At 62.4% G+C, this 27,190-nt stretch overlaps 10 protein-coding genes across 10 annotated transcripts; 6 read left to right on the forward strand and 4 right to left on the reverse strand.

Annotated features, from left to right (window-relative positions):
* Positions 1–211: 211 nt before the first annotated feature.
* Positions 212–2,482, forward strand: LOC62_07G008879 (uncharacterized protein; the record flags this gene model as incomplete). The annotated part of the gene is made up of 4 exons (XM_062775422.1): positions 212–974; positions 996–1,203; positions 1,231–1,837; positions 1,880–2,482. The coding sequence occupies 4 exons, from the start codon at positions 212–214 to the stop codon at positions 2,480–2,482; spliced, it is 2,181 nt and encodes a 726-aa protein (XP_062631406.1).
* A 100-nt stretch (positions 2,483–2,582) lies between these two features.
* Positions 2,583–4,866, reverse strand: RGT1_3 (Glucose transport transcription regulator RGT1). The gene is made up of 5 exons (XM_062775423.1): positions 4,685–4,866; positions 4,506–4,644; positions 4,300–4,468; positions 4,021–4,260; positions 2,583–3,983 (listed from the first exon to the last, which is right to left on the reverse strand). Exons 1-5 carry the CDS (start codon positions 4,853–4,855, stop codon positions 2,624–2,626), a joined length of 2,079 nt encoding a protein of 692 aa, XP_062631407.1. The 5' UTR covers positions 4,856–4,866; the 3' UTR covers positions 2,583–2,623.
* A 416-nt stretch (positions 4,867–5,282) lies between these two features.
* YJL213W_0 (putative protein) lies at positions 5,283–7,186 on the forward strand (the record flags this gene model as incomplete). The annotated part of the gene is made up of 7 exons (XM_062775424.1): positions 5,283–5,406; positions 5,443–5,610; positions 5,682–5,882; positions 5,925–6,085; positions 6,118–6,340; positions 6,377–6,566; positions 6,606–7,186. The coding sequence occupies 7 exons, from the start codon at positions 5,283–5,285 to the stop codon at positions 6,937–6,939; spliced, it is 1,401 nt and encodes a 466-aa protein (XP_062631408.1). The 3' UTR covers positions 6,940–7,186.
* A 391-nt stretch (positions 7,187–7,577) lies between these two features.
* Positions 7,578–8,246, forward strand: LOC62_07G008882 (uncharacterized protein; the record flags this gene model as incomplete). The annotated part of the gene is made up of 4 exons (XM_062775425.1): positions 7,578–7,730; positions 7,767–7,922; positions 7,960–8,137; positions 8,173–8,246. 4 exons carry the CDS (start codon positions 7,578–7,580, stop codon positions 8,244–8,246), a joined length of 561 nt encoding a protein of 186 aa, XP_062631409.1.
* Positions 8,247–9,827: 1,581 nt separating this feature from the next.
* Positions 9,828–11,079, forward strand: priA_17 (Protein priA; the record flags this gene model as incomplete). The annotated part of the gene is made up of 4 exons (XM_062775426.1): positions 9,828–10,010; positions 10,060–10,233; positions 10,268–10,923; positions 10,962–11,079. The coding sequence occupies 4 exons, from the start codon at positions 9,828–9,830 to the stop codon at positions 11,077–11,079; spliced, it is 1,131 nt and encodes a 376-aa protein (XP_062631410.1).
* A 1,395-nt stretch (positions 11,080–12,474) lies between these two features.
* LOC62_07G008884 (uncharacterized protein) lies at positions 12,475–13,721 on the forward strand (the record flags this gene model as incomplete). The annotated part of the gene is made up of 5 exons (XM_062775427.1): positions 12,475–12,660; positions 12,702–12,875; positions 12,912–13,476; positions 13,513–13,585; positions 13,658–13,721. The coding sequence occupies 5 exons, from the start codon at positions 12,475–12,477 to the stop codon at positions 13,719–13,721; spliced, it is 1,062 nt and encodes a 353-aa protein (XP_062631411.1).
* A 1,645-nt stretch (positions 13,722–15,366) lies between these two features.
* On the reverse strand, positions 15,367–16,291 carry LOC62_07G008885 (uncharacterized protein; the record flags this gene model as incomplete). Its single annotated transcript, XM_062775428.1, has 3 exons — positions 15,367–15,808; positions 15,847–16,130; positions 16,169–16,291. 3 exons carry the CDS (start codon positions 16,289–16,291, stop codon positions 15,367–15,369), a joined length of 849 nt encoding a protein of 282 aa, XP_062631412.1.
* Positions 16,292–16,749: 458 nt separating this feature from the next.
* Positions 16,750–18,296, reverse strand: priA_16 (Protein priA). Its single transcript, XM_062775429.1, has 4 exons — positions 18,052–18,296; positions 17,844–17,981; positions 17,064–17,548; positions 16,750–17,002 (listed from the first exon to the last, which is right to left on the reverse strand). Exons 1-4 carry the CDS (start codon positions 18,178–18,180, stop codon positions 16,882–16,884), a joined length of 873 nt encoding a protein of 290 aa, XP_062631413.1. The 5' UTR covers positions 18,181–18,296; the 3' UTR covers positions 16,750–16,881.
* Positions 18,297–20,079: 1,783 nt separating this feature from the next.
* Positions 20,080–22,400, reverse strand: LAC12_12 (Lactose permease; the record flags this gene model as incomplete). The annotated part of the gene is made up of 5 exons (XM_062775430.1): positions 22,167–22,400; positions 21,780–21,976; positions 20,557–21,722; positions 20,391–20,520; positions 20,080–20,355 (listed from the first exon to the last, which is right to left on the reverse strand). The coding sequence occupies exons 2-5, from the start codon at positions 21,891–21,893 to the stop codon at positions 20,080–20,082; spliced, it is 1,686 nt and encodes a 561-aa protein (XP_062631414.1). The 5' UTR covers positions 21,894–21,976; positions 22,167–22,400.
* A 1,451-nt stretch (positions 22,401–23,851) lies between these two features.
* OpS4_3 (FAD-dependent monooxygenase OpS4) lies at positions 23,852–26,381 on the forward strand. The gene is made up of 7 exons (XM_062775431.1): positions 23,852–24,182; positions 24,363–24,562; positions 24,954–25,030; positions 25,080–25,350; positions 25,388–25,518; positions 25,553–26,094; positions 26,133–26,381. Exons 2-7 carry the CDS (start codon positions 24,364–24,366, stop codon positions 26,230–26,232), a joined length of 1,320 nt encoding a protein of 439 aa, XP_062631415.1. The 5' UTR covers positions 23,852–24,182; position 24,363; the 3' UTR covers positions 26,233–26,381.
* Positions 26,382–27,190: the final 809 nt, after the last annotated feature.

Consider the following 27,190-nt stretch of genomic DNA (forward strand, 5'->3'; position numbering starts at 1 on the left):
GGTTGCTGTCTCTGACATGGGGCATCACGGGCATGCAACATGCTGTCGATGTTGTGGCCGCTGACATGCGGGCTCCCTGCCCGCTCTGCCGTCAACTGTGCCTTGCTTGGCATGACACTGCTGCAACACTCCCTTTCCACAAACATGACCAGAACGGACAACTCGATGCACGATACACAACCACCCACTCTCCACCGTCAACGTCGACGCCATGAGTGACCCTCCAAAGCCAACCAAGCGCAGCGTCGAGGCGTTCCAGACCGCTTTCGCCGCCGCCCTACCCGGCATGCTCAAGGCAATGTGGGCGCGCTGGACGGCGTACGTCCCGGACGAGAAGGCAATCTACATCAACATCACCATGCTGCCCGAGGTGTTCATGGCCAGTGTAGTTTCCCCGGGCGGGGGCAAGCTGCCCGAGGCGGAGCAGAACCACCTCGACATCTTCAAGCCGCTCGACACGCTCTCACAGTCCGGCACCTGCGGACACAACTGGCCCGCGCGTGTGCTGATGCGCTACGATGCGGACGGCAAGGTCGACGTCGACGTCACGTGGGACCGGCGCCATGTCGGGCGCGATCTGCAGGAGTGCCAAGCCCGCTTTACGGTATGGAAGCACGCCGTGGTGCTGAAGACAGAGAAGGAGTGGCGCAGGCTCATGTTCTTCCTTCCCGAACATCGCTCGTACGCCGGTGATGCGTACATCGTGGATGCCGACCTGCAAGCCCTTGGGAACGATGCCTTCACCTGGTCGGAACACTTCAAGGTCGTCCTCGGCGTGTGTGAGCCCGAGCCGGCCGTGCTCACCGACGACAAGGCCAAGTGGTTCGAAGACGAGTTGTGCGAAGTGCTCCCCGACCTCGTCCACGAGATATTCGCCAGCTGGTCCGAATACGTGCCGGACGCGACCGCCATCAACATGTACATCACGCTGTATGAGCGCAACCAGCTCCGGGTCACTGTGGTGCCAGGGAACGGTGGGCGCCAGCGCCCGCCAGCCTCGGCACAGGACTACAGCTTCAGCATCCAGCCCCTGGCGAAGCTGGCTGCAGGAGTACGCGGCGTGCACTTCCCCGCGCGCATCGTGCTCAAGTACGACAAGCCGGCGGACACGGTCGACCTCGACCTCACCTGGCGCCCAGAGGATACGGGGTGCGCCACGCGCGCCGAGGTCAGCGCCAAGATGGAAGCGTGGTTCGACGCCGTGTGGGACGACGGCGACAACGCGGCCAGGTGGGCCGCCCACTCGCGGCCTGGCAATCCGGCGCGCAACGGCGACGTGACGCTCAGGCGTAAGATTGCCGAGCTATCGCCGTACTGGTTCGAATGGTCCGAGGAGTTCCGGAGACGGCTCGGAATCTGGGACGCCCCCGAGCCCACGCTCGCGAACGTGAAGGCCTTCGAGGCCGAGCTGGTCAAGATGCTGCCCCCGCTCGTACGCGGGGTATGGCAGAGCTGGAAGCAGCACGTGCCCGACGCGACCGCGATAAGCATCTATCTCGCGCTGCTACCCCATAACCTGGTGCCGTTCGTCGTCGCGCCGGCCGACGGGGGGCGACGCGTACCTCCCGCCAAGGCGCAGGAGTACACCGCCCACACGCGGGAGCTGGCCAAACTCGCCGACAACGTGCGCGGGTACCACTTTCCCGCGCTCATCTTGCTCAAGTACTCGCCTGACAGGGTCGATATCGGCATCACATGGGACGGCGAGGGGCAAGGCGTTGACTTCGCCGAGGTGGTCCTGAAGATGCAGGAATGGTTCAAGGCGTCGTTGGAATCCGAGGCCAAGGCGAGGTCGCTCGTCCACTCCCGGCGCGGGGTGGCGTCCGGTCACGGCGACGTGATGGTCGTCAACGCGCCATTGGACTAGTTGACTGCCCAGTCGTTCCAACGGTCAGCCGAGTTCAAGGAACGGCTCGCGCCAAAGCCGTGGCCAAACGGGCCGTGGCAGCCGAGCGTGTCTACCGCCAAGGCGTTCGAGGCTGCGCTTGCTGCGGCGGTCCCCGACGTCGTCCGCAAGATATGGCGCGCGTGGGTTGCCGACGTGCCCGCGACGAGCGCGGTCAACATCTTCTGCGGCTTCTTCGAGGGCTACATGCAGCCCGAAGTGGCGCCAGGACAGGGCGGCGAGGTACCCACGGGCGAAGCGATGAAGCTCGTCCGCAGCGAGATCCAGGCGCTATCGCGTCTCTCTCCGCCCAGCACGAAACGCGGCATCGACTTTGCGGCGCGCGTGTACATCCGCTACAGGCCTGATGTGGTCGACATCGACATCACGTGGAACGAGGATGGGAGCGACGGCTGGGGGCTCGACCCACGCCGTCAGGCCGAGTGGCGGGCCGCCGTCATCAAAGACGGCGAGGACGCAGCCATGCACGTCATCCGCAAGGAGGGAGACGCGGCCGTCGTTGGTGCGCCGCTTGACGCGTTGTCGGCGGAGTCTTTCAAGTGGACAGACGATTTCAAAGAGAAGCTCGGGTTGTAGGTGTGCAGGGGTATTAGCTGTTGTAGTCCGTAATGGCATCAGTCTGGCGCGCTCTCGTCACGGTCAGCATCACTCTCCCAGTCAGCAAGTGTATCAAGTTGCATCGTCAAGGTGATGGCCCCCTCACAACTCCACCCGGTGCTAGAACCCCAGCCCCTCGCCACTTGGCAGCTGCCAGTTCCACCAGTACTCCAGCCCCGCGAAAGGGTCCATGGCGTCGAGCCCGCTCTCGGCGCCGCCCATCCGGCCCCCGCGGAAGCCCATGTCGAATGTAAAGTCGAACGGGGCCTCCTGTGGCCCGCCACGAGCGTCCAGCTGGCGGCGGTAGTCGTCAAGGTTGGTGCGTGTGCGAAGGAGCATCTCGGCAAGGATCTCGTTGGAGCGCTCGAGCATGACCTGCAACTCGTCGAGCTTGCCCCCGATATCGAGCAGCGGCGGGAGCGCCTCGTCGGCGTGGTACCGCGAGTGGTGGATGCGCGCCATGCTGATTGCCAAAAAGCACAGGATGAGCGCCGTGCCGATGCTCTTGGGGAACGTCTTGAGGTCCCAGTCTTCGGCGATACACCGCGTGATCATCTCGTTGGACGCTTCGGCGGCCAGCTCCATCCCGACCTCCCACTGCGCGATGACCTGTGGCACGACGAGCGGGCTCGCGAGGCGGTACGCAAACCACACGTTGCGAGTCGCCGCCCACCACTTGTAGTATGTCGTCGCGGCGAGCAGCCACTGGAGGGATGGCAGACTGCGCGTCGACGGCTCGGACAGCACGCCGCTGCGCCAGTGGAGCATCTCGTCAAACACGTCCGACACGATGCTGTTCCCCCGCCGCAGCTCGGTCGCGCCGGGGATGAGGACGCGCTCGAGCTCGTGCCAGCGTGCGGCCTGCTTCAGCAGAATATCGAGCGCCGCGTTCTCAAAGAACAGGTGCTTGTCGATTTCGTGCGCCGCGTCAGACTGGAGCAGCAGCTGGATGAGCCGCTTCTGCGTCGCGTTGAGCGGCGTCGGGACCTCGGAGCTCGGGTTACGCGACACCGAGTGCCACATGGCGCGGGTCATGACGCTAAGATGCAGCCGCGCGTTGTCGACCGCTTCGGCGATGAGCTCGAACGGCGTGCCGCTCTCGATCGAGTCGACGAGGCGCGCCACAAAGACCGAGTATCCCAGCTCGCGGATCTGGCCGTACGCCATGCCGATCATACGCGCCGGGTCGAAATCGGTCGTGCTGCTCCCTTCCAGCGGGCCGTGGGGGAGCAGCGACAGGATCACGCCCGCCATGATGCTCTCCAGGCTTGGTCTGCACCCGCGGTGGTACGCCATCAGGTTCTGCGTGAGGTTTGCTTCGAGCTCGCGGATCTGTACCCCCGAAAACGTCGCTGCGTGCGTCGAGCAGCGCGTCGCGTACGTCAGGCAGGCGGAGCGAAGGAACGGGTGCGACGGGAGGCGGGACCGCGTGAGGAGGAACGAAGGGAAGGGGAACACGGTGGTGATGTGGTGCTTGAAGCTGGGCGTCAGCAATGGAGCACCTCCTCGCCACTTACATCTGGTACGCCGCCTCGGCGTGGTCGACGGAAATGACGCCTTCGGCGACAGGATCCCGCAGCCCAAGCTCCTCCTTGCTACCAATCCCGCCGTGGATGCGGCCAAACGCCTCGGGGTCCGCCCACTCGCGGTACCACGCCTCGTCTCGTGGGCCGGCGCGGTCTTCGCTCCCGCTTCCGCGGACGCTGGCGTACCCGCCGACGCGACCACGCGCGTTGCTCTCGTGTCCCAGCTGTTCTCTGGTTGTCAGTTAGAGTGCTCCACGCCGCCGAACCCACCTCTCGCGGCTCTGCCCCTCCCGCACGAGACCGGACAGCGCCTGCTCGAGCTGCGCGACGCGCAGGCGTAGCTGGTCGAGCTGGTTCTCCACGTCGCGCGGGATCGGAACAACGTGCTGCTTGTCCGAGTCGGCCGCGCTGGGCTGCAGCGTCGAGATGGCGTGGTACGCTGGGCGTGAGCTGCGTTCCGTCGCCACTTAGCTCACCACTGCTGCCGGCAAAGCTGCACTCGCTCCCGAGCTGCTTGCACCGATGGCACCCGTTCGCGTCGATCAAGTCGCACCGTGACCTTCGCTTGCGACACGCCTCGCACGCGACGGGAATCTTGGCCCGGCGCCGCTTGTTCTAGCTGTCAGCATCGTGCTGGCCGAGCGGCCCGACTCACCGCTTCCGCCTGGCTGCTCCCCTCGGCGGCGTCTGGCGGCGACCTCCGCACCACGGGCAGCCGGGCCACGTGCTGCGGCGGCGGGGTCGGCGCGCCTGGCCCCACTGGTCCTGGGGCGACTGGCGTTGCGTGGTCGTGGATGAGTACGCCGTCGATGATGCGGTGTGCCATTGTTAGTGAAGTGTTTGATGCTGATGTCTTTCCTGAGGGCAACCCGGGAGATTCAAATAGAAACCTCGCTTGCTCGGCCTTTTCAGTCACAACCTCGTCGTTCCTCTTTTTGTCTCTCTTTCTGTTGTGCACGCACGCACACTTGCTGCGCGCTGCGCTTCTTGGCATTGAAGAGCGAGCCGCGACCCCTCCCGATGTCACACTCATTCCACGGCCGATGCAACAGGCCAGAGTGGGTCGTTGCCGACTTCGGCGTCGGAGGTCGGCGACGAGCGGCAAGATTGCGCGGAGAGACCGCCGGGGCGGTCAGATCCGCCTGGCGCCACGTGGTCCAGACGTCATCGAGCGCAGCGAGCAGACCATATATCCATCGCACCTTGCCTTTCTTACCCTCCCTCCTTCTCCTCTTCAATCACAATTCTTCACAATGACAGCTCATCCTCGGAGACAGTGGTCCCCGCCGCGTTCGCAGCGTCCACGGCCCCCGCCAGGCGGCGACGTCAACACCATTCCTTGGATCCCGGCACCAGCCCGTCCCATCGTGTTCAAGAGTGGGTAGACCGCTCCTGGCCGTACTGACCCACCAGACGCGTCGGTCGTCGACGTCGCAAACAACACTGTGAACAGGTCACAGACTGTGGTGCTCGAGAACGGAGTGTTCACCTCCGTGTCACACAATTGGAACGTCGTCGTGCCCAACGCCAGGGTGTTCGACCTCGAGGGGCTGTACTTGTGTCCCGGGCTGGTCGACTGCCGTGAGTAGAGCAAGGTGATGGCTATCGACAACTCCACCATAGCCACCTCGAACCCTCGCTGACTCGCACAGACGTCCACATCAACATGTCGGACGGCCGTCCAAGCTCAGGCTACACCGAGCCGCACCTCCGCGCGACCTACACACTCAAGGCGATGCTCGCGCGCGGCTTCACTACGGTGCGCGACGTCGGCGGCGCAACGTTCGCACAGGCGCAGGCAGTCAAGCAGTGGCTCACGCCTGGACCGCGACTCTTCCAAGGAGGAAACATTCGTACGTCCCAGCTCCCTAGCCCCTGCTCGAGCTGAGATCCAGTGTCACAAACCGGAGGGCACGGCGACCCGCGTTCGCGCGAGTCTCCCGCCGCGTCGCTCTGCTGTGCACCGGTACCGGAGATGTCAGTTCTCGCGGACGGCGTGGACGCCGTGACGCATACCACGCGCGAGTTGATGCGCCAGGGTGCCGACCACGTCAAGGTGAGCCTGGGGTAAGAGCCGCCTAACCCTAGATTTGCACCTCTGGCGGTGTATCCTCGCCCACCGACGCGCTCAAGTCGGTACAATTCTCGCCAGCCGAGATTCGTGCCATTACCTCCACTGTCGCGGACATGCAGGGCACGCTTGTGACCTCGCATGCGTACACTGTGCCCGCTATCAGACGGGCGGTGGAGAATGGCGTGCGAGGCATCGAGCACGGTAACCTGCTCGACCGGGACACGGCCAAGCTACTCGGTACGGGCTCCTAATTGAATGCTTTGCTGACCCCAGCGTCCACCGGCACGTTCCTCACCCCCACTCTCATGATCTCGACGGCCAAGGGCCGCGCACCGTGGAACGACACGTTGCCAGACTACATGCGTGAGAAGAACGCCAAGGTCCGCGATGCCGGCCGCCGGGCGATCCAGATAGCAGAGGAGGAGGGTGTGACCGTGTGCTTTGGCACTGATCTGACCATGGGGTGGGTAGCGTATCCCTCCAGTCCCTAACACCCACACAGGATGGGATACCTCCAGTCGGAAGAGTTCACCCAGCGCGCGCAGCTCCTTCCATCCCACCGCGTACTCGCGCACGCGACAACCAACGCCGCGAAACTCCTAAACGACGACAAGATTGGCGTCATCGCGGCCGGAGCTTACGCCGACTGCCTCGTCCTCCCCACTAACCCTCTCGTGGACGTCCGCGTGCTCGATGTCGGGGATGACGGGCGGCACGGGGGCATCTGGGGCGTGGTGCGCGATGGCCGGATTGTCGTCGCGCGAGGAGAGTTTGCCGAGCTGGTGGAGGATGTCGGTGGTTTGGACGTCGTGCTTGGCATCGACGAGGCCAAGTAAGGCTCGGCTCCCATTGAACGCCGAGTCTACTCATGCGTCGTATGCATCAAGCTATCCACCGGATGCGCAGCAATGGGAGCAGGAAGGTAAGGCCGAACTTCGGCTGCTCAGCTCCCATCGGGAGATGGGCCCTTCCCCCCTGTAGCATGAGGGCTCTACATATCCTCGGCACATCCCGAGCCACTCCGACAGCCTGAGCCGAGTACAACCCACGGCGACCAGCAACTCCCCTTGAATCGAGCACGGCAGCCATGGCTCCATCCACACATTCACATAGTTTGCTGGCTGAAAGGGTATGACGCGTGCCTTTGACGGGGGGTACCAGTCTGGAAAGCGCCACCCTCTCACCCAGCCAGCGCGTGGCGTCGATAGCACCCTACCTTGCGCCGTCAATGCTCCGTAACTGGGTATCGCGGCTGGAATCACGGTTTGCTGATAGGGATAAAGAAGCAGGCACGGTCTCAGAATCCCCAGCGAGGCACGATGCGCCGCCGTACACAGTCACGTTGCATTACCGTGTGCTGACTGTTGGGGCGAGGCGAGGCAAAGTCAAACGTGAAACGGACTAACGCTGAGCGAAGCGCGGGTAGATAAACGGAGCGCAGCGGCGCAGCAGAAGAACACGACCCCCAGGAATCATGAAGCTAAGAATACCGGCCACGCTCCTCGCTCTGGCACTCACCGCGTCCGCCAAACGGCACTACCTTTTCGCGGGGTGTCTAGACGTGGCCCTCCTGCCTGAGGGGTACGACTACGTCTCGGCGACCGGGCTCTCCATGTCCGAGTGCGACGTGAGTCGTCTACGTCCTCGAGCTAGCTGACATCAGGCTCACCTCGGCGGCTCGCCTGACCCCGAGTCCTTCCCGCACTCAGTCTGGATCCCCCCTCTCGACGATGCCCCGTCGCGCTGCTTTGCGCGCAAGTTCCTCGCCGACACCACAGACTGGGGCGACGGCGTGTCCTGCCCACCGACCCAGGCGAGGGTGAGTGCAGAGTATCCATTAGCACAGCTGACCCCAGCTCGGGCTGCACAAGACTGCGTTTCCGGGCTTTCAGAAGCCCCAGGGCAGGCCAGGCGCCAAAACGGCCATCATGAAGAAGGACGACGGAGTATACTGCCCCCAAGGGGGCACGCCGTGCCGCCTGTCCATGGACGGAGGGTACGGGTACGAGTGTGTCGATTTCCAGACCTCGTTCAGTGGGTATATAGTTGCTGGCTGGCACTGACGGTAGACAACTGCGGCGGGTGTGCGGTGGGCGAGTTTAACGGCAAGGGTAACTGGGCTGCGCGGCTCGGCGTCGAGTGAGTCGTGCCTCCACCGCCGCTGCTGACGCAAAGCTGCTCCGCCGCCAATTCCACCGACGCTACCGCGTGCCGTGCCGGCAAGTGTGTCGGCGTATGACCTGACACGCAAACCGCTTTGCATGGCCCTCGCGTGGCGAATGTTGTATGATAGGTCGGATATGACGGGTCGGCCACGTTGTGTGGCGCTGTGGCGGCGGCTGGAAGCCACGGCACGTTGAATATACGAGGGTTGAAACGCCTTGCCGCTGGCGAGAGAGAGGTGTGAAGGTGTGCATATGTAGAACGGAATTGTGCTGCTGCATAGGAGAAGATATTCATCCGAGCTGCGTGGAGACGTGTCGGAGGACCGTTGTCTGTATCCAACACAAGTGGCGGGTTATTCTGTCCGCACCGAGTGCCTTCACACAAACTCTCGCTTTCCTGGCACCACGTCACCACCTAAGCCCCAACAGAGCCGTGTCAACACATGCTTGCCAAGACCGGCGCACCCCGCTCCTAGAATAGAAGGTTCGTCGTGCCTGCGCCAGTGATAGCGACACGGCGACGCGTTCAAGTAGTTGGGTGCGGGGCTGGCTGGGTTCCAGGCTTGGCGCGGGCGCCACAGGGCGGGCAGGCGAGCAGAGGGGTCGGTCGCGTGGGGAGCGAGCAACGAGCAACGGGTGACTGGCAAGCGGACACTTCACTCCTCCGTCGCTTGTTCCACCGGTCCACCCTGCCAGTGTGAAGCAGAGGGAGGTAGACAGCGGCGTGGCTTCCCACATCATCAGCGCCCCTACGATACCTAGAATGGGCGGGATCACCTGCGGAACGAGGTGGAACTTCTGGGCGGGGGGGCTCAGACGCAAGTCGGCTTATGTCGCCTTCCGACGCGTCCGGCCGAAACCCATTCCATATCATATTCTCTGGCCATCACTGGTCGACGCACACCGAAACCGTCAAGGCTGACAGACACCCAACCCCGCCACATTCCGACCACAGTGATTCAGCCTCCAACCTTGCCATGCCAAGCTTTCGGGCGTTGGATCGGCCAAGCCAGCCGAAGGTTGGCTGAGGATCACGGGCCATTGAACTGAGCATTACATACTGTGGTCGACGTCGCGGTATGCCGCGGTATCACACGTCGATCAGTGAAGACGCTGTTAGTACATGTGCCCAGCGCGAAGTATATGTAGCTACGAGCACTCCGTATCCACGACGATCCGCTCCACAAACCCGACATTCGCCTGTCTCGGGCGGCTTTCGGACCCCCTTCAGCAACTTGTTCCGCGATGCTTCGCCGCACCAAGCCACCACCACCACCGCGGCACCTTGAATGGTCGGGCGCTTCGATGTGGCGGGCGGGATTTCGCCACGATCGTGCGCTCGACTCACCATGCAGCTGATAAGTGTCCTCTTCTTGTCAGCCGCCATACATTCAGTCGTTGGACAATTGCTTTGGGGACCCGTCGTTGCCAAGTTTTGCTGGGGGCTGTGATGCTTCGTGGATGTGGCAGGTGAGCTGGGAACGAGGGTGGCGGGGTGCAAGTACATATGTACAGGCTTGCGTTGTTGGGCTGGTCCTTGCTGTACGTACTACCACACCATGCTCATCCCCGTCCTCGCCGCCCTCGTTGTCGGCCTTGCGGCCACACCGGCGCTGGGCGCCATCACACCCCCCGGGCCCTCGAGCTACAACTACATCTTTGCGGGGTGCGCCACGCCGGGCAATATCCCCGTGTACAACACCTACTTGAAAGTGTATGGCCTTACGCAGGCCGAGTGTGACGTGGGTGTGGCGCCTGTCGGGCTTGAACCCTCTGCTGACCGCATACCAGGTGCACGTCACCGCTGCACCCTCTAGCTCCAATTACAAGTACAGCTTCTACGCGCCGGCGGTAGACCTGGCTAAAAGCGAGTGCTACCTCGGTAACACGCCGCCGTGGGACGGCACGCTCCAAATCCCGGAACCTGGCGACGCTGACGGCTCGTGCCGTGTCGGCCTGGTCCGCGTAAGTGTGTCCTGTTGTCGGCGCTGACCCCCAGATCGGAGTACTCAAAGATCGTCCTACTGCCGGCATTCCCTACGAGTGGACCTGGGCGGGGTGTTACGCCGGCCAGACGCAGATCGACCCCCCAGCCTACGCCGGCAACTTCTTCAACGCCCCGGCCGGCACGCAGTGGGGTGTTCGCCTGGGATACTTGGACAGAAGCGACTGCCTCAGGATATGTTCGTCGCGCTTGAGCACACTGAAAACCACCGACCCGGCAGATTACGCCTCGACAAAGTATGCCTACGCGCTTCTCTTTACTGAGGGGTCGCCGGAGGTCCAGCAGGGCGAGCAGGTCCACAAGTGCATCTGCGCCCTCGGACCGGTCGAGGGCACGCCAGCCCAGTGCGAGGACTATAACGGCGGCGAAAAGTTCACCATGAGCTACCTGTACGCTGTGCAGATCAACGACGTGATCCCGTCTGCGGCACCGAACCGCAGGCGAGAGGCACAACGGAAGAAGCAGGAGATGTTGCATGCCAAGCTGCACGCGCATTGCCCTGTCGGGTATACCCCCTGCCGTATCGCCCTCAACGGCGACAGCTACGAGTGCATCGACACAGACACCGAGCTCGAGTCGTGTGGTGGGTGCTTGTTTGGAGAGCACGCTCGCAGGCCGGAGCTCCGGGCCCGCGAGGCCATGGGCAGAGAGTGAGTACGAGGCTGATAACCGTGGTGCTGACGCTCAGCTGCACGTCCGTCATGGGCGTGGTTTCCGAGGCAGCATCCTGTCGACGCGGGACATGCGTCACGACTGCATGCCGTCCGGGCTACAAGCTCGTATACGACCACTGTGTGCAGGCGTAGCGGTGTGAACAGGGTGGTCAGCATGGACAATGGATCAGTCGGTTTGCAGTAGATAGATTGTGGCACTCTAGATTGCTTAGGATACGCCATGTTGTGATGTGGTGGGGCGAGGTGAAAGAGGTGAGAGGCGGGCATGCAGAGCGGGGGCGAACAAGCAGCCTCTGCTGAGCGGTAGGGCATCAAGCAGAACTGGTCCGGCCCACACCCGCATACTCCTAGAGTAGTGGAGTCGAAGCTAGTAGGCTTGGAGAGGTGGCCGAGACGCCCAAGTCTGCTTACAGGCTGCCGGGGCGCCACAGGGCGGCGAGTCCAGCCAGCCCTACGAGTGCCCGACCGCCCCCTCTCCTTGTTTGGCGCAACTCGTCAGGAGTACTACATTTCGTGGCGTGTGGGGCTCACCACGGTGCCCTTTCATATTGCATATGACCTCTGCCTACACGGTCGGTCAGGGTTGTTCGCTGACTTGCTACCGGCCAAGCATATGCGGAACGACCCCTCCCGCACAGTGCGGTATTCAAGGGCTGCCTACCAGTTGATGGCTAAATTGGTACTTTGCTACTCCACCGTCTTGGCATGTCCATTGAGCGAGATGTGGACAGCACAGCGAAGCATTACGCCTCGGTCACGGAGCTGAGTACCATCAGTGATGGTGATGACAAGGGAGAAGGCAGGCCCAGACAACGTCGGGACCGCTGCTGGCCATGTCTTGCTCCACAACGTCTGTGCCTCTACAAAGTACTTCGAGCTAGCTGAGAACTGAGATCCACATCCCCCATGCAACTGTCCACTGACACTCAAGTGTGTTTCATCCGAACTGTACTCACCACGCCAAGACTTTGGGCGCCTCGTCGGCGGTCGGTCACACGCAGAAGAGCATGCCATTGGGTGGCGGTGAAGGGCATACTGGGCGGACGATATATCAAGCCTCCGCGGAGCGATCTACATACCTCGGTCCGTCCGTCGAGCAGGTCTGGAAGGATCGACCTCTCGGCAACCCAACCCCAGGCTTCGCCGCACACCACACCAGCCAGCATTGTCGCGCACAGACACGCATGCACATCTCCATTCCATCACACACACTCGTCTCCGAGCGCCTCGGAGCAGATCCATGATGCTGCATGTCTCAGACAACCAGCGTCCCGCGCTTCGGCGCGCGGCGCCACGGGGTCGCCTTGAATGTAACAGTCCAATGTGGCTTTTGGCACTCCAACCAGCGATACCGATTCTGCGGTACTCGCCTTGCCAAGCCCGCCATGCATTCAGCCTTGGGCCAGAGTCGGAATCGGCAGCATATTTGCGCGCCCAACAGCTAGCACTGTTTGGATGGACGACACTGTGTGTACATATGCGTCAGTGGGTCGTGTCGATGTCAAGCAGCGCACACCCTCCCCCACGATGGTCCTCGTCACCGCCGCCATAGCGCTCGCCGTCGCCGCGCTCCCAGCCCTCGGCCTCCAAGTTGTCCCGCCCGGCCCCTCGTCCTACACGTACATCTTTGCCGGGTGTGCCCCCGCCAACACGGTGCACGTGTACAACAGCTGGGCGAAGACATACGGCCTGCTCAACCAAGCGGCTTGTGATGTGTGTTCTCGCACCGTGCAGCCGGAGCTGACAGATGCCAGGCATACATCACTGCCCAGCACGGTAGTAACCAGTACCAGTACAGCTACTTCATCAACGGCCCGACAGTGGGCGAGAATGAGTGTTTCGGGGGCAACGACCCGCCCTGGGACGCCAACCTGGTCGAGGCTGTGCCGTGGGACTCGGACGGGGCGTGCTACGGCGGCTACGCGCGAGTGAGTAGGGCTTACAGACGCAGTTGCTGATTTCAGATCGGGGTGCGCAAGTACGTCGGGGGCGTGTACGAGGCCACCTGGGCCGGTTGTTACCATAGCCAGACGCAGATCGACCCGCCGGCATACGCCGGCAACTTCTTCAACGGCGGCACGCAGTGGGGCGAGCGTATCCCGTGGCAGTTGAACCGCGCGAGCTGCTTGGGCGTGTGCGCCAACAACCTCGCGAACCTCAAGGTCGATGATCCGGTAACGTACGCGTCGTCCAAATACGCCTACGCCATCTACTATGCCTACGGTACCCCCGAGGTCAACGCGAACAACGGCGCAAACTGTATCTGCACCCTCGGGCCCGTGCAGGCCGGCGGCATCGCACAGTGCGAGAACTACTTTGGCAGCGACAAGTTCACCATGGACTACCTGTATGCCATCGACATTTCAGAGCAGCCGTCGGCGGGTGCGAACCGCCGGCGTGCGGAGCGGCTCCGCCAGAAGGCGTTGCTTGATGAGACGCTCAACCAGTACTGCCCTGCGGGGCTGACACCCTGCCACGTCGCCCCAAACAGCGAGGGATACGAGTGCATCGACACGAGCAGCGAGCTAGGTGAGTTGGGGTGTGAGGGCAACACTGACGAGGCAGAATCGTGCGGAGGGTGCCTGTTTGGCGAGTACGGCCGCAGGGCTGGCCGGAAGCGCGAGGTGCTGGGCAAAGAGTAAGTGGAGTGAGTGTGAGGCCACGCTGACGCCCAGCTGTACTTCTCTCCTTGGAGTCGAGCCTGCCGCAGCATCCTGCCGCGACTACGCCTGTCGCACGACGGCATGTCGCCCAGGTTACAGGCTCGTGTTTGACCACTGTGTTCAGGGCGTGAAGAGGTATGTAGTAGTGTTAGGAGTCGACACGGACATTGGGTTAGGAGTCTGAGCTAGATATTCATAAGTATACAGTATATGGATAGATTGGATACTTGCACACCTTCACGGATCATGCTTGAAGGGTTTGAGTCATTGGTAGGGAAGGCCCCTTGAGCGACCATGACCACGGTCCCTATCTCGGAGCGTCGGCCTACCGGTGGACCTACTTGTGTACGTACGCACATGTCTTCAGACTAGCCTGGCTCATAGAAGTAGGCGATGCTTACCAGCCCAACCGCCGCACCACAGTACTAGAGAAGCAAATGGTGAGCCTCAGGGGTCATGAGCGTGTCACTCATGACACAATCAAAAACGTAACCCCAACCCACAACGTAGCTATCGGAGCGACGGCTCTTCAACGCCTCACGGTCAGCCCCAGACAACTGGCCGCCTATGGGAAGGTTGTAGACGAGTAGGTGAGCCTGGGCGAGGGAGACCACCACTCCACCTTCAATCTGTGTGTTTCGTTAGTCCTGATGACATGTGCACCCACCTCAATCTTGTACCTGCAAATAGCATCCATCCCGGAGTCGAGATAGAAGGATATGGGACCAGTTTGGACTTTGAAGAACAGCTTGAGTCGAGTAAAGGTCTCTAGGGCAGTGTTGTGCGCAAGCTGCCTAGCGGCAGCGGCTGCAGCAACCCGGGCCAGATCCGACTCCATCTGCTCTCGGTAACGTGCAGCTGAAAGGAGAACCGGGCTGCGGTGCATCAGGTCACAGCCTCAGAGTGTCACTCACGTTACGCCGTATCGCTCTCTTGCGTCGGCACCCCTCACGCAGGCGCCCTTTTGGACACAGTATTGTACCCACTCGACCAGGAAAATGAAGCGTCGAGGGCCATTTGGCCGGCGGTTTGACGTAGCAACCACGAACTTGTGGTGCTCAATCTCCCCGAAAGTAACCATAGAGACGTTGTAGTCTTCGCTCACATAATGGAGGTGAGTGGTGCGCGGGCCGTCAAATGGGTGAACGATAATGATGTCGGCCGTGTTCTAGTCGGCCACGATCCGTCCTCCGTGGATCTGTACGGGGTCGCGCGTAAGTTAGTTCTGGGTATGTATGGGCCTTGTGTGTGTCGATTGGACACTCACCTGGATCTCGTTCTGAAGCATTACGACTGAGCTAATGTCAAACCCGACATGTTGCACGTAGAATCGAAACCCTTTAAATATGCTCGATGTCCATGACTCCTCGGGTTGCGTGCCGACCAGCATGATGAGATTCTAGCGCGGTGTGAGACGTGAAGTGATTGTCAAGAGCGAGGTGGCGAGAGGATGGTCTCCCTCGGCCCCAACCCCGCACCGCGAGGCGAGGGCGTGGTACCACAGCACGGCACAGCATCCGCAAAGAGGCTCGTGCACACGGCGTAAGAAGCTTCTGCACGCGCGCTGGTGTCACTCTCTTTCGCACCGTGCGTCAGCGGCAGGCAGGAGCACGCAGCTGCCATGCAACCCGACACGCACACACTCGGCGGGTGGTACCTGCCAGGCGCACCAGCCGCGTCACGGTTGTCCGACGCAAACCTGCCGACATCCTTTACCTCAGGCAATCACCAACTCGCATAGGGTTTGTACAGTTACCTACTGCTCACCACTGGGAAGAACAAACGGCGTCGGATCAAGGACCGTGTCCTTGACCACGCACTCGACGACATACGACGGAGTGACGACAAAGCTCGCGAGACTGCGCTGATCCAGCACCTCGCGCTGGGTGTCATCCATGACGTCTGCCCAGTTGGTTGCATCGGCGACGAGGATGATGGCTGACCATGGCTCCACCACCTCGCCGCCCTCGTCCTGAGCGTCAGAGCTGCTGGTATTGGTAGTACTTGCCTCAATCATGCGCTGGAGCTTGGCGCAATTCTGGTCGAGGTAGAAGGTGAGCGGGGACTTGCGGCCGCGGGCGAAGATCTTAGTGCTGCGCAGGGCGGGGGCCCTGTCCTTCTGTGCGTTCCCAGCAGGCGGGGCAGACGGTGAGAACTTGTAGAGCTCATTGTACTCCTTGACGGAGAGGATGACAACACTGGGTTTGAGAAACCAGCCCTCAAGAAAGAAACTCACGACACTTCGTAGATCAGGCTGGCACGGCTGTTATGTATCGGGTCGCATCTGTCAAGACAATATGCAAGCCAATCTGAGGTGTACACAATGCACCTGCGTTCCGTCTTGTTAAGGCTGTAGATCTCGTACATGAGACTGTTGAAGTTGCGGGTGCCGTCGGCAGGAGGCATGTAGTTATCCGGCAAGTAGTGTATGTACGGGTAGGAGAGGGAGGCAGACTTTGGGCGCTCAACGATCACAAAGGGGCCCGGAGTCAGGCTCGCCACAATCTCTCCACCGTGTAGCTGCATACTGTATTAGCCCAGGCAGTCTAGTCGCTTACCTGAATGACACTCTGGCTCCACAGCCTTGTGTCAATGCCACTGCCCTCCGGTGGGACGTAGAAGCGGCGCTTCTCAAAAGTACGGGAGGCCCATTGGGTGTCCGACATTCGTCCTTTGAGCATGGTAGGGGGAGTATGAGATGACGAGCTGTTGGGTTGTGAAGAGAGAAATGTTGAGAAGTGATGCGTTGTGCGACACGTTGACGAAGGAGGAGGTGGTGCGAGGCGGGGGCAAGTGGAACGAACGAACGCGTGGGGAGGGGGCATGAGCGGCAAGGCGGTGTCGAGATTGGTCAGCAAGGAAGAATGCGCCGTACGACGACAAATTCTATGTTCGACTGTTACAACAGGTGGGGAGGACGCCCTCGACGATGCCTCAACTCCCCCCCTGTGCTGCATGTGTGGATTATGGTGGGCTCTGTGACGGGCCCCAGGAGACAACGAATGAACGGGCGCGAGCCCGTCAGTCAATAGCGTATTGCAGAAATGCCACACTCGGCCGCCATGCCGCCACAACTCGCATCAGCGCTTCGCCAGCATGCCCAGGCCGAGTAACGCCGACCACGGCCGCACCCAAGCATAGCACACACTCTATACCTTCATAGTCTAGCTATTATAGATAGGAGGGGGGACTGTTATCACAGCGACAATGTCCAGTCCGGCTGAAATGTCCAAATGGAGTAACGCGGCGCGCGCACGGCACGGGGCGAAGCCTAGTTCGAAACGACACAAGCACCGTCGACGAGGGCGTAGCCGTTCTCGCACTGCCATGCGCGGCAGCGGCCGCCGAGGCACATGACGCCGGTGCGCGACGTGCCGGGGAGGGCGGTGCAGCTGGGCATTGTCAGCACACACACACACACACACACCACACGCAATCCTGCGGCCGACTCACTCGACACCAGTAGCGTTCCCCGTGCCCATCTCGCCAAACACACAGCCGCCGCACGACTCGAGCTCGGCCAGCGGGTTGATGCACTCGTAGCTCGCGTGGTCGAGCATCTCTGGGCTGACGCGGCAAGCCGACAATCCGAGGGGGCAGTGGGGCGCCAGCTGCTCTGCGAGCGCCTTCTGCGCGGCGGCGGCGACGGCGCGACGGCGGCGCGCGACGCCCGACACGACGACGTTCGGGCCGTACTGCCACACATACGTGTTGCCCGCGCCGCAGTTGGTCGGCGTGCCCGTGAAGCTGTTAAAGCAGCTGCACTCGAGCTGGCCGCTTGCCTTGTACGACGCGTAGGTGGTCGGGCCGACAGAGGCGCACTTGTCCCAGCAGGCGGCGACGGTCGGGATGCCGTCGAAGACCTGCGGGTTGACCATGCCGTTCGTGGCGGAGAGGCACTGCAGGAAGGTGCCGTACTGGGACGAGATCTTGCGCTCCTGGGGTGGTGTCAGCGTCAAGAATGCAAGTGACCAGAACCCCCGTCCTCAACTCCCCCCGACCGACGTCGAGCAGGCTGGCTACTGACTCGCCCACCCACCCGCCCTGGCGCGAGCAAGATGTCGCCCGCCCACCCACCCCTACGCGCTGCGCGCGAGACATTTATGCCACCACCCACCCCTCCTCCCGGCTCCGCCTCCCCTTCTGCTGCACCCACCCCTCCTCCTGCTCCGCTATCCCGAAGCCGCACCCGCACCTTCACCACTCCACCTCCCCCCACCCACGCCCACTTACATTGTAGCGGTCGCTGGGACACGACCCACCCAGGTTGGTCGTGCCTACCATGTCCTGAATCGGGACTGGGCTGTTTGAACAGCGACAGTCAAGTGTGCCCGATTTCCAGTAGGCGTACTCGTACGTGACGCAGAACGACTATGTGGGTGCGGCGTTAGCTGGCTTCCATGGCTATGCACACGGCGTGGTCGACGACGCGCCCACTCACGTCGCACGCCAGCGAGCTCGTCTTGGCAGCCTGCACGTCGAAGGCCGGGTTCTGCGCACAGTTGATCCACACGCTCTCGGCGAGCGCGGCGGGGATAGCAAGGAGCGTGAGGATAAGGAGGGGGAGCATTTTGGTGGTGGTGAAGAGAGTTCGGGATGGTGAGGTAGTTTACAAGTGTGTGGTGACTAGGGGGCCGCGGGCATGCATATCGTGCTAGATATAGGGCTGGGGGGCAGGCCAAGAGAGGGGCGAGGGAGGGGGGGGGGGCAGCTTGCATGTTTGGCCTCGATCTCTCGATCTGGGGTGGACAGCAGCTGGACAGCTTGGTGTGTGTTGTGCGTGACGAGATTGGCAGCTTGGCAGATTGCACGAAGGACAATCAGCAGCCAGATCCGTGTCTGCGCGCGGACAGGGCGGGGGACAGTATGCGAGGGAGGAGGGGAGTGAGTGCCCCAGATGGACAGACGGACAGAGAGCAAAGGATGGCATGCTCGTGCCGCCCCTCGTCGCTTGTGCCACCGACAGAAAGAGGGGGGATGGCAGCACACGACGACGACGGCAAGGCGGCGCCACGGCGCGCGCCGGTGCGGTGAGCTGTTGGGCGCTGGGGGCTGGGCACTGGCGCTGGCTGGGCGCTCGCTCGCTCGCAGCTTGGCATGCATCTGATTCAGGTCGTCGCATCGGCGTCTCGTCTCGTCTTGTATCGCTTCTCGCACAGACGCCGGCCGACGATAACGGCACGCCCCTTGGCTGCTGCCCTCGCGCCGTCGGCTTCATCATTGAACGGAGGAATGTCATCGTGGCGTTTTTTGGATTTGGGTTGGGACAGCGACGTGCGACGCCGCTCACAACACCGGGGCATGGGTGCATTGCATGTGCACATAGCGCGGAGGCACGCATGCATCTTGGTGGTATGGGTGTGAGGTGGGCTCAAAGGGGGTAGGCTCGAGCTGTGATCTGGGACTATAGACATCGATCAAAGGGGGTCGGGGTGTCACTACATGTGACTGATTGTACGCCGACGGAAGACTGGCCTGGCTGCGTCCACGCCAGCGGCGTCGACTGCGCCGCCCCCGTGGCTCGACGCCGCTTACCACGGCCCAGCCTGCGAGTTGGAATCGGAGGCAACACACAATCAGAGAGTCGGCGTTTGATCTCGCGCCGGCGGCAAGGAGACAATAAGATTGTCGTACGCACTCGCCTGGCTGCCCTGTACAGCCAAACGCCCAGACCGCGCGCCCAGGCGGCGGAGTAGTCTCGGCTCGACGTGTGCCTGCCTCGGAGCTGCGTAGAGCGGCGCCGCGCCACGCCGCGGACGCCGCGGCGGGCGGGGGGCGGCGGTTGCGCCAGCCCAGTGGGCGGTGCTGCGACAATCCGCGTTTCGTCTCGTTTTAACGTTGTTTCGTAGCGGTGCGTGCCGTCACTCCTCGGCTAGCGCTGATCGACGCCGGCATGCTTGTGCGCTAAACGTGGGCTGCGTGGGGATGCAATAGAGCCAAGTGGCCTTTGACACTCTGGCGCCGGAGCGTAGCGCTGCCGATCTCGGCCCGGGTGGCGCCCGTGGTGGCTTGAGGAGGCTGAGTGGGCAGCACCGACCGAGGGCTTGGGACCAAGGCAGGCAGGCTGGCTGGCACCGCAGTCTTGGCTCGCTTGCGCGTGCGGGGGCTGGGGCTGCTGGCTGAGATCTGGCGGTGGCTTACTTTCCTCCGACCTTATGGTGACTCTTGCCCGCTTGCTGACGTCGACTCGTCGACCTTGTCCACGCTTGGCGACACGAATCTTATACTATGTATTGCAAGCACCCTAGACCAGTTTCATTTCATCTCGATTTCGATTCCATTCCCAATGCCCTGCCGCTGCTACTAGTCCCTGGTATAACCTATACCCCTTACTTATCCCACGCAGCGTTACTTAGCCCAAGCCATCTCCTCCGCCGGGGTTTCCATTTACTGCGTCAGAGCCAAGCCATGCCCAGCAGACGCCATACCCCCCTGCCACAGGCAGCCCCACCCCAGCCCCCGCCTACGCCTAACGCCGCAGCGACTCAACGGACCCTCCGTCCTCGACGTACTGCACGGCGCCACCCTTTCCCTCCTTGTCCGAGATGGACCCCTCGGCATGCTCGCTCTCGTGGTGCGGGAGCTTTTGGAAGCCCCAGCGGAAGGGGCCCTCGAAGAGTGACGCAATCTCCTCGAGGCTGAGCGGGCCGTTCGGACCGCGCGTCTCGATGAGGTACAGGTAGATGTAGACGCCCTCGAATGCGATAAAGATGCAGAAGACGATGTAGTACTTCCACTCGATGGCCTGGGGGTGAGCGCTGAGCACGGAGGCCGACTTACCAGAATCGCGATCGGGTTGATGTACTGGTTGAACATGGACGCCGCCGAGATGGTAAAGTTCATGACCATCATGCCCTTGGAGCGGAGGGTGTAGGGCAGGATTTCGACGGCGTAGGCACCACACAGGGGACTAGAGTCAGTGTTAGGCCAGGCGCCCGCAACCCACTTCATGGCAATGTTGAAGAAGAACTGGACGAGGAAGATGAAGGCGATGACTGCGCGGCCGGCATGCTTGTTTGCATCCAGCGCGGGGCACGAGTTCTTGTCACCGTCGTTGGCGGCGAGGCACGCCGGGTCCCAGGTGTGCGACGACTGGGTGTATGTCGCCGAGCAAATCGTCCACGCGGTGAAGCTGATGCACATGCCGACGCACGAGATGAGGAAGAGGCGACGGCGGCCGACGCGCTCAATGAGCATGGCGCCGCCGACAGCAACAACAAAGTTGTACACCTGCATGATGCCGTTGATGAGCGTCTGCCACTTTGCCTCGGTGATTCCGATGCCCTTGAGCGTGAGCGTCAGGTAGAACGAGATCAGGCCCGTGCCCGACCACTGGCAGAAGATGCCGAGCGCAATGACGAGGTTCATGCGGCGGCGGTTGGCCGCAGTGGAGAACAGGGAGCGGTACGTCGTCGTCTTGTTCTCGCGGTCCGCCTCGATGGCCTGCTTGATCTCGTCGATCTCGGCCTCGATCAGCGGGTCGTGGTGGTCCCCTTCGCAGTGATACTTTGCAATGAACTCGACGGCCTTGTCCGTCTTGCCGTTGGCAATGTTCCAGCGGGGGGACTCGGGGAGGAACCAGATGAATCCAACCTGGATGAGGGAGGGGACACACTGCAGGAGCGACGGGATGCGCCAACCCCAGTTCGTGTGCATCCTAAACGTCCCGAACGTCGTCCACGCAGCGAAGATCGCGCCCAGGTACCACTGCGTGGAGAACAGCGCCGTGAAAGGTGCGCGGAAGGTCGGGTACGCGAGCTCTGAGATGAGGATGGGTGAGGCGAGGAGGGAAAACGAAAGTCCGAAGCCGATCAAACCACGTGACGCGATGAACATGCCGGCGTTCTGCGCCGATCCCTGTAGAATAGAGGCGACGATGAGGATGCAGCAGCCGATGAAGACGCCTGCACGGCGGCCGTAGCGGTCGGCGACGATGGGGGCGAAGGGGAGGCCGCAGATGGAGCCAATGTTCTGGATCGCGTTGTACACGCCAAAGAGGTTGGGCTTGCGCTCCGGGTGGCCAAAGTACTCTTGCCAGGTGGTGAGGGCCTGCAGACCGTTCATCATTGAGCCGTCGTAGCCGTTTGACGCGGCGGAAAGTACGAGGAGGAACTGAGGGGGAAGGTCAGCAAAAGTGCCACACTCGGCCACGTGCCACGCGCCACGCACCAGCATAAAGGACAGCTTGAGCTGGTTGCCGCGGTACCACTTGACGTCGCGCCCCGCGAGCGCGGCGTTGATGGTCGCGCCGGCGCGCGAGGTTGCAACTTCGATCTGGCCCATGGTGGAGTGTCGGTGCTAAGCTGTTCTTGGTGTTGTCGTTGTCGCTGTCGCGCCGCTTGTTCGCTCTGTGGCGATAACGATAACTCCCAGTCAGCTTATGTACTGATCAAGAGGAACACCACGAGTAGATCATCTCGCCATCCCGAGTGTTCTCCTCGCCGCTGCCTGCCCACGGGGATCCGGAGTCCCCTTGGGGGCGCCGGGCTCGCCGAGATCTCTCGTCCCAGCGGGCCGAGTTCGGCCCCTCGGCGCGAGATTAGGCTGCCAACTCACTCATCGAGGAGCCCAGGTGACCATGGCGTGTGTGTCGGCAACGCGCTGGGGTGGGCGGTTCGGCGGGAGAGAGTGAAAAGAGCAGATCCGAAGACGAGGGGGGGCTCGGATGGGCTGGATCCGGCGCGGCGCAGGGCTGCGTCTTATGAACTCTGCGCCTCCTGCCTTGAGCCAGACATCACGGCCCGACCTCGCCGAGTCTCCTGAGCATTGTTGCGATCGCTTGCGCGCGAGACGACTGAGTAATCGAGATCCTTTGTGCAGGGAAATCGCAACAGTGGAGTGTTTATCCAGGTTTTCCCGTCGGAAGCACAGTGACGCGGGGCTCCACCGGGACACCCACCGGATGTGGCACATCCGCCGTGGCACCAAACACCACTGTTCGCGAAGACAACAACTGCATGCCCGCGCTTGGTCGTGTTCCGAGACGCTTTCGAGCCTCGCTGCATCGCGGCGATCAGCTCACTATCTCGCGCATCTCGGCGCGTCTCGCCTTGCGGCGCCGAGTCTGCCCCCGCCGCCGACGGAGCGGGGTCGGCCTCTTGTGTTTGAGCGGCGGATCGCGATTTCACGGACACCGAGATGCGTTTCTCGTAGCTCCGGCCACGCCGATCTGCAATTGAGGCCGGTATGTCGGCGCTCTTGGCGCGTTTGTTCTGGGCATGGCTCGCGGGGTTGCGGACATGTGATCCGGCGTCGTTCGGCGGCGCGGCGAACCATCGGCGGCGGGTCGTGAGTTCGGCGTTGCCTTTTCGTCGTCTTCTACACCCGAGCACGCACGAAGATGACTCGGAAGTCTTCCTCTTCTCTCGCCCAGCTCCATTTGCTTCCCACCGCCGCGCGTACGCCCCTTCCCAACCACAATAGAGCACCCAAGTCACGTGACATGACCGCACTCGCCACCTCGCACCCCCCGCTCGCAGCATGCAGCGAGCGACCAGGGGGCGAAGGAGGAGCGCGAGCAAGCAGGTGCGAGGCAGCAGAGCCCGCACCACGTCCACCTTGTTCGGCGCCATGCATGTCCCGACGGGGCGTTGAAGACAATAAACACCTGATCCAGCGCAAGTGCCGCGCGGCGCCGCGCCGCGCCCGGCGTCAAGCTGGGGGCGAGGCGGCCCGAGCGGTCCGGCCGTCTCCGAGCCGTGTCGATCTGCCGATTCGGATTGTGTGGCATTGCATTGCATTGTTCATTGTTGTTGCGACGCACGGCGGGGTGCATAACGAGACGTGTGTGTGTCACACTGTGCAAGTCGTTCAGCATACGCGGGGCTCGGTGCTTACAGTAGGCATGTAGAGCAGCATGCCGCGACTAGAGCTGACAGGTTGGCTCGTGAGCGGCATGCCGTCATGGGGGCCCCAGAGCCGAGAGCGAGGGAAACCCAAACACCGTGTCGAAGCTGCCCTGCACCTCCTCGTCCTCCAACTCATCCTCGTCGGCCCCTCTTCGTCCTTACTTATAAACGACTCAATGCAGCCGCCTTCGACGAGATCCCCAGCCCCACGCACGCCGTGTATTGTTCTCAGACAGAGCCGGCCTCCTCCGCCCGCGCCCACAACCTCGACGCCTCCTCGCGGCGCACATGTGGTGGTGACTCACCTTGACCCTCGACGGCGCGATATCACCCGTTTACGCCGAGAGCACTGATGCGAACGATGCCGACGACGTCGGGCCACTGGGGACCCATGAGACGTGAGCAAGGGGGGGTGCGTGCACGACTTTTGAAAGGAGCAAACCTGCATCACGGCTACTCGCTCCCTCCTTCCCCACCACCACTACCCCTCGCACGCTCCTTGCCACCCGTGGTCTCGCCCCCACCATTTACTGTAGCACGGCCCTATTGCAACTTGCTGCTTGCTGCTGCACCTGCTCGACTTTCTCACCCACCGCACTGCACCACGTCACCCCCGCACCGCCAGCTATATAACAGCTGTTCTATCGTCAACACCCCGGCATGACAGTTGCGATGCGCGCCCCGGCACTCCACGACATCCGGATCCACATGTGCGTAGCGCCGCGAGATCGAGCTGACATGCAGTGTGGGCGCGGGGTGAGTACTCGGAGGGGTCTCGGAGCATGCGTTGGCCTCGGGACGCTTGCTCCGAGCGAACGAGCGAGCGCACGAGCCGCGTCGAGTCGCGGCGCAACTCCGCGCGACTCCGCGCCAGCCCGAACCCTACAGCTAACACCACCCCCAGCATGGGCGGAATGGGTACCGCCCTATCCCTCGCCCGCCAAGGGTTCACAAACATCAATGTGTGGGAGCAGGCGCCGTATCTTGACGAGGTGGGCGCCGGTATCAACATTCCCCCAAACCTCGGCCGCATCCTCACGCGCTGGGGCGTGATGGATATCTGCAAGGCCGAGGGCGTCGCGATCCAGGTGGCCAACGTGCATGGTGAGTGGGTTGGTTCGGACGGGCGCGGGTGGGGTGGAGCGAGCGGGCTGAGGTGGTGGAGTCGGCTCTCGGCGCGGCGACGGGTGTCAGTCGAGCCCGCCCGCAGCGAGCACGACATGGCCATGGCCTACTTTTCATGCTTCTCACTTGCCGCCGGGGGCACAAGTTGTCGCAGCCTGCTCGAGCTCGAGGCCCTCGCGCCGGCTTGCACCCGCCCAGCTGCGTTCCTAGAGCCGAGGTCGAGTAGGCTCGTCCTCGGGAGCCGCGCCGCTTGCCTCATAGCCGAAGCTCGTGCAGGCCGAACCGTGCCCGTTTGGCCGTCGCGCGCGCGCTCGCTGGGTCGGCAGTGGCCCGGCATTGGTTCGGTAGTGACTGACTGGCCAACTTGCAGACTGCGAAACGGACGAGGTTCTGACCGCAACAAACTACTCGGACTACATGAGGCAAGAGTACGGGCACCCATTCATTGTGAGTGTGGCCAGGTGGCGAGACGCGGCGGGTCGCTGACGCCGGTCAGACGGTGCATCGGTCCGCGCTGCAAAAATCGCTGGTCCGCGGCGCGCTCGACACTGGCCGCGTGACCCTTCACCTTGACCAGGTGATTTCAGAGTACGACTTTGAGAACACACGGCTGCTTGTGCGCGACGACGAGGTCGACCTCGACGAGGACGGATACCCCGTCGAGGGCGAGCTGGTGTGGATTGACGCCGACCTGATCATCTGCGCCGACGGTATCAAGTCCAAGGCGCGCGCGGCGCTGCTCGAGCAGCAGGGCATCAAGGACGAGGGTGGGTGGAGTGTGACCAGCGACCGCTGACCCGCCAGTCGAGAGCACGGGGCAGGCGGCGTACCGTATCATGGTGCGAAAGTCGCTCGCGGCCAACGACCCAGAACTCCTCCCCTTCTTCACTGAGGCGCAGTCTCACCGCTGGATCGGCGAAAGACGTCACGTCATGGTAAGTGCTAGGCAACGGCTGCGCTCACACCCAGGGTTATCCCATCGAGGCAGGCGACCTGTTCAACATCTCGACCTCGCAGCCAGACGGCAACTTTGTCGAGGAGGACGAGTGGACGGCAATGGGCGACAAGGACACGATGCTCGAGACGTTTGCCGACTTTTGCCCACGCGTCAAGAAGCTGCTCTCCCTGGTCCCGCAGTACGAGGTGCTCGAGTGGCGTCTGCGCGTCCACAAGCCACTCCCCTCCTGGGTGGACGGGCACCTCGCGCTCGTCGGCGACGCATGCCACCCTACACTGCCGCATCTCGCCCAGGGCGCCGCGCAGGCGATCGAGGACGCGGTCGCCCTCGGCATCATCCTCAGCCGCATCAAGTCCAAGGACCAGATCCCCGCCGCGCTCAAGGTCTACCAGAAGATCCGCAAGCCGCGCGCCGACTGGGCCGTGCACACCGCCGACGAGAACTCGAAGCACCTCCACCTCAAGCGCGAGGACCGCGACGCGTGGGTCGCCGACCTGCGCGCTGCCCTGCCAGAGGGCGAGGAGAACGTCGTCATTGACCGTCTTGGATCGAGGTGGGTTACCTTCGCATGCGGAGCTGACCCACGCGCAGGGACACACACGACCGCCTGTTCCGCTACGATATCGCCCTCGAGACCGAGCAGCAGTTCTCCAAGTTGTTCGCCGAGGAGCTCATGGCTGGTGAGGCATGAGTCGCGCGCGCGGCCGGGTTTGGGTTTCGCTCAACTTGGTCTAGTCAGCTTCCAGTATGTGGCCTGAGATGCGCCGCCCCCAAGGCGAGGCGCCGTGACCCCCGAGCGCAGGTTTGGTATCGTGACGATCATGTATGTTATGCCTTTTGTTGTGGTGGAGGTGGCGGCGGGCAACACCGCCTCGTGGCGTCGCGCATCTGGCCGTCCGGTCACCGCCGTGCTGCCCCCACTCCACCTGCCAATTCTGGTCTCCTCACTGAAAACGCGGACAAAGCGACCTAAATCGGCCAACAACTGCCTCGCCGCCGACCCCAATGTCGTTGACTAGGCGTGTCGTCGCGCGTGGGGCAACACACAGCTCTCCGCCGCGAGGCACCCACTCCATCCCTGCCAACTATGTCACGATCGCTGAGGGCAACCCCCAAACTCAATCGCACTTGCCTCGCCCAGCGACATGCATATCGTTGACGAGGCCTGTCGTCGAGTGGGTAACACACGGCGGTGTCGCTCAACCCGGGGACAGCATGCGGACGGCGCAAGAAGCATGAAGCGGACTGTCGAAGGACAACGCGCAGGTGACAGTCTTTGACATGCAGCACCGTGGTCATCTGGGCCGCGGCAACGAACTTGAGGGGTACGGAGGCACCCGTGTGGTTTGGGCATATCTCATGGATTGCCTTGCCCAAGGTCAGGTCCTCGACCCGACGCCGTACGGCCTGCCTGCTGCTCCTCGCAAGAGGTACTACTAGGCGAGCAGAGGCGACCACCATGTGTAGGGATATATCGTATATAGGCGCATGAATGTCAGTGGAACAGAGCCCGGATCACTGTCGTCAGTGGCTTATCCCGCCTGGCGAAGTGCTTCTCTGTATCGTATTTGTAATGAAGCGGAGAAGCAATGGTGAGTGGTGCGCACAGGCCTCACGGAGTGTCAAATGACTAGGTATAAAAGAGACTC

Source organism: Vanrija pseudolonga, chromosome 7 (assembly GCF_020906515.1).
Source record: "Vanrija pseudolonga chromosome 7, complete sequence".
NCBI classification, from domain to species: Eukaryota; Fungi; Basidiomycota; class Tremellomycetes; order Trichosporonales; family Trichosporonaceae; genus Vanrija; species Vanrija pseudolonga.

Bases quoted from the DNA above. Each gene is read 5' to 3' on its own strand.
- RGT1_3 (XM_062775423.1), bottom strand. From the start codon at position 4,855: ATGGCACACCGCATCATCGACGGCGTACTCATCCACGACCACGCAACG. The intron at 4,469-4,505 runs GTGAGCTAAGTG...GCTCACGCCCAG, and splicing joins CAGCTTTGCCGGCAGCAGTG to CGTACCACGCCATCTCGACG. The intron at 3,984-4,020 runs GTAAGTGGCGAG...GCTGACGCCCAG, and splicing joins GCCGAGGCGGCGTACCAGAT to CTTCAAGCACCACATCACCA.
- OpS4_3 (XM_062775431.1), top strand. From the start codon at position 24,364: ATGGGCGGAATGGGTACCGCCCTATCCCTCGCCCGCCAAGGGTTCACA. The intron at 25,031-25,079 runs GTGAGTGTGGCC...GACGCCGGTCAG, and splicing joins AGTACGGGCACCCATTCATT to ACGGTGCATCGGTCCGCGCT. The intron at 25,519-25,552 runs GTAAGTGCTAGG...GCTCACACCCAG, and splicing joins GCGAAAGACGTCACGTCATG to GGTTATCCCATCGAGGCAGG.
- priA_16 (XM_062775429.1), bottom strand. From the start codon at position 18,180: ATGCTCCCCCTCCTTATCCTCACGCTCCTTGCTATCCCCGCCGCGCTC. The intron at 17,982-18,051 runs GTGAGTGGGCGC...GCACCCACATAG, and splicing joins CGAGCTCGCTGGCGTGCGAC to TCGTTCTGCGTCACGTACGA. The intron at 17,003-17,063 runs GTGAGTCGGCCG...GACAATGCCCAG, and splicing joins GGGAACGCTACTGGTGTCGA to CTGCACCGCCCTCCCCGGCA.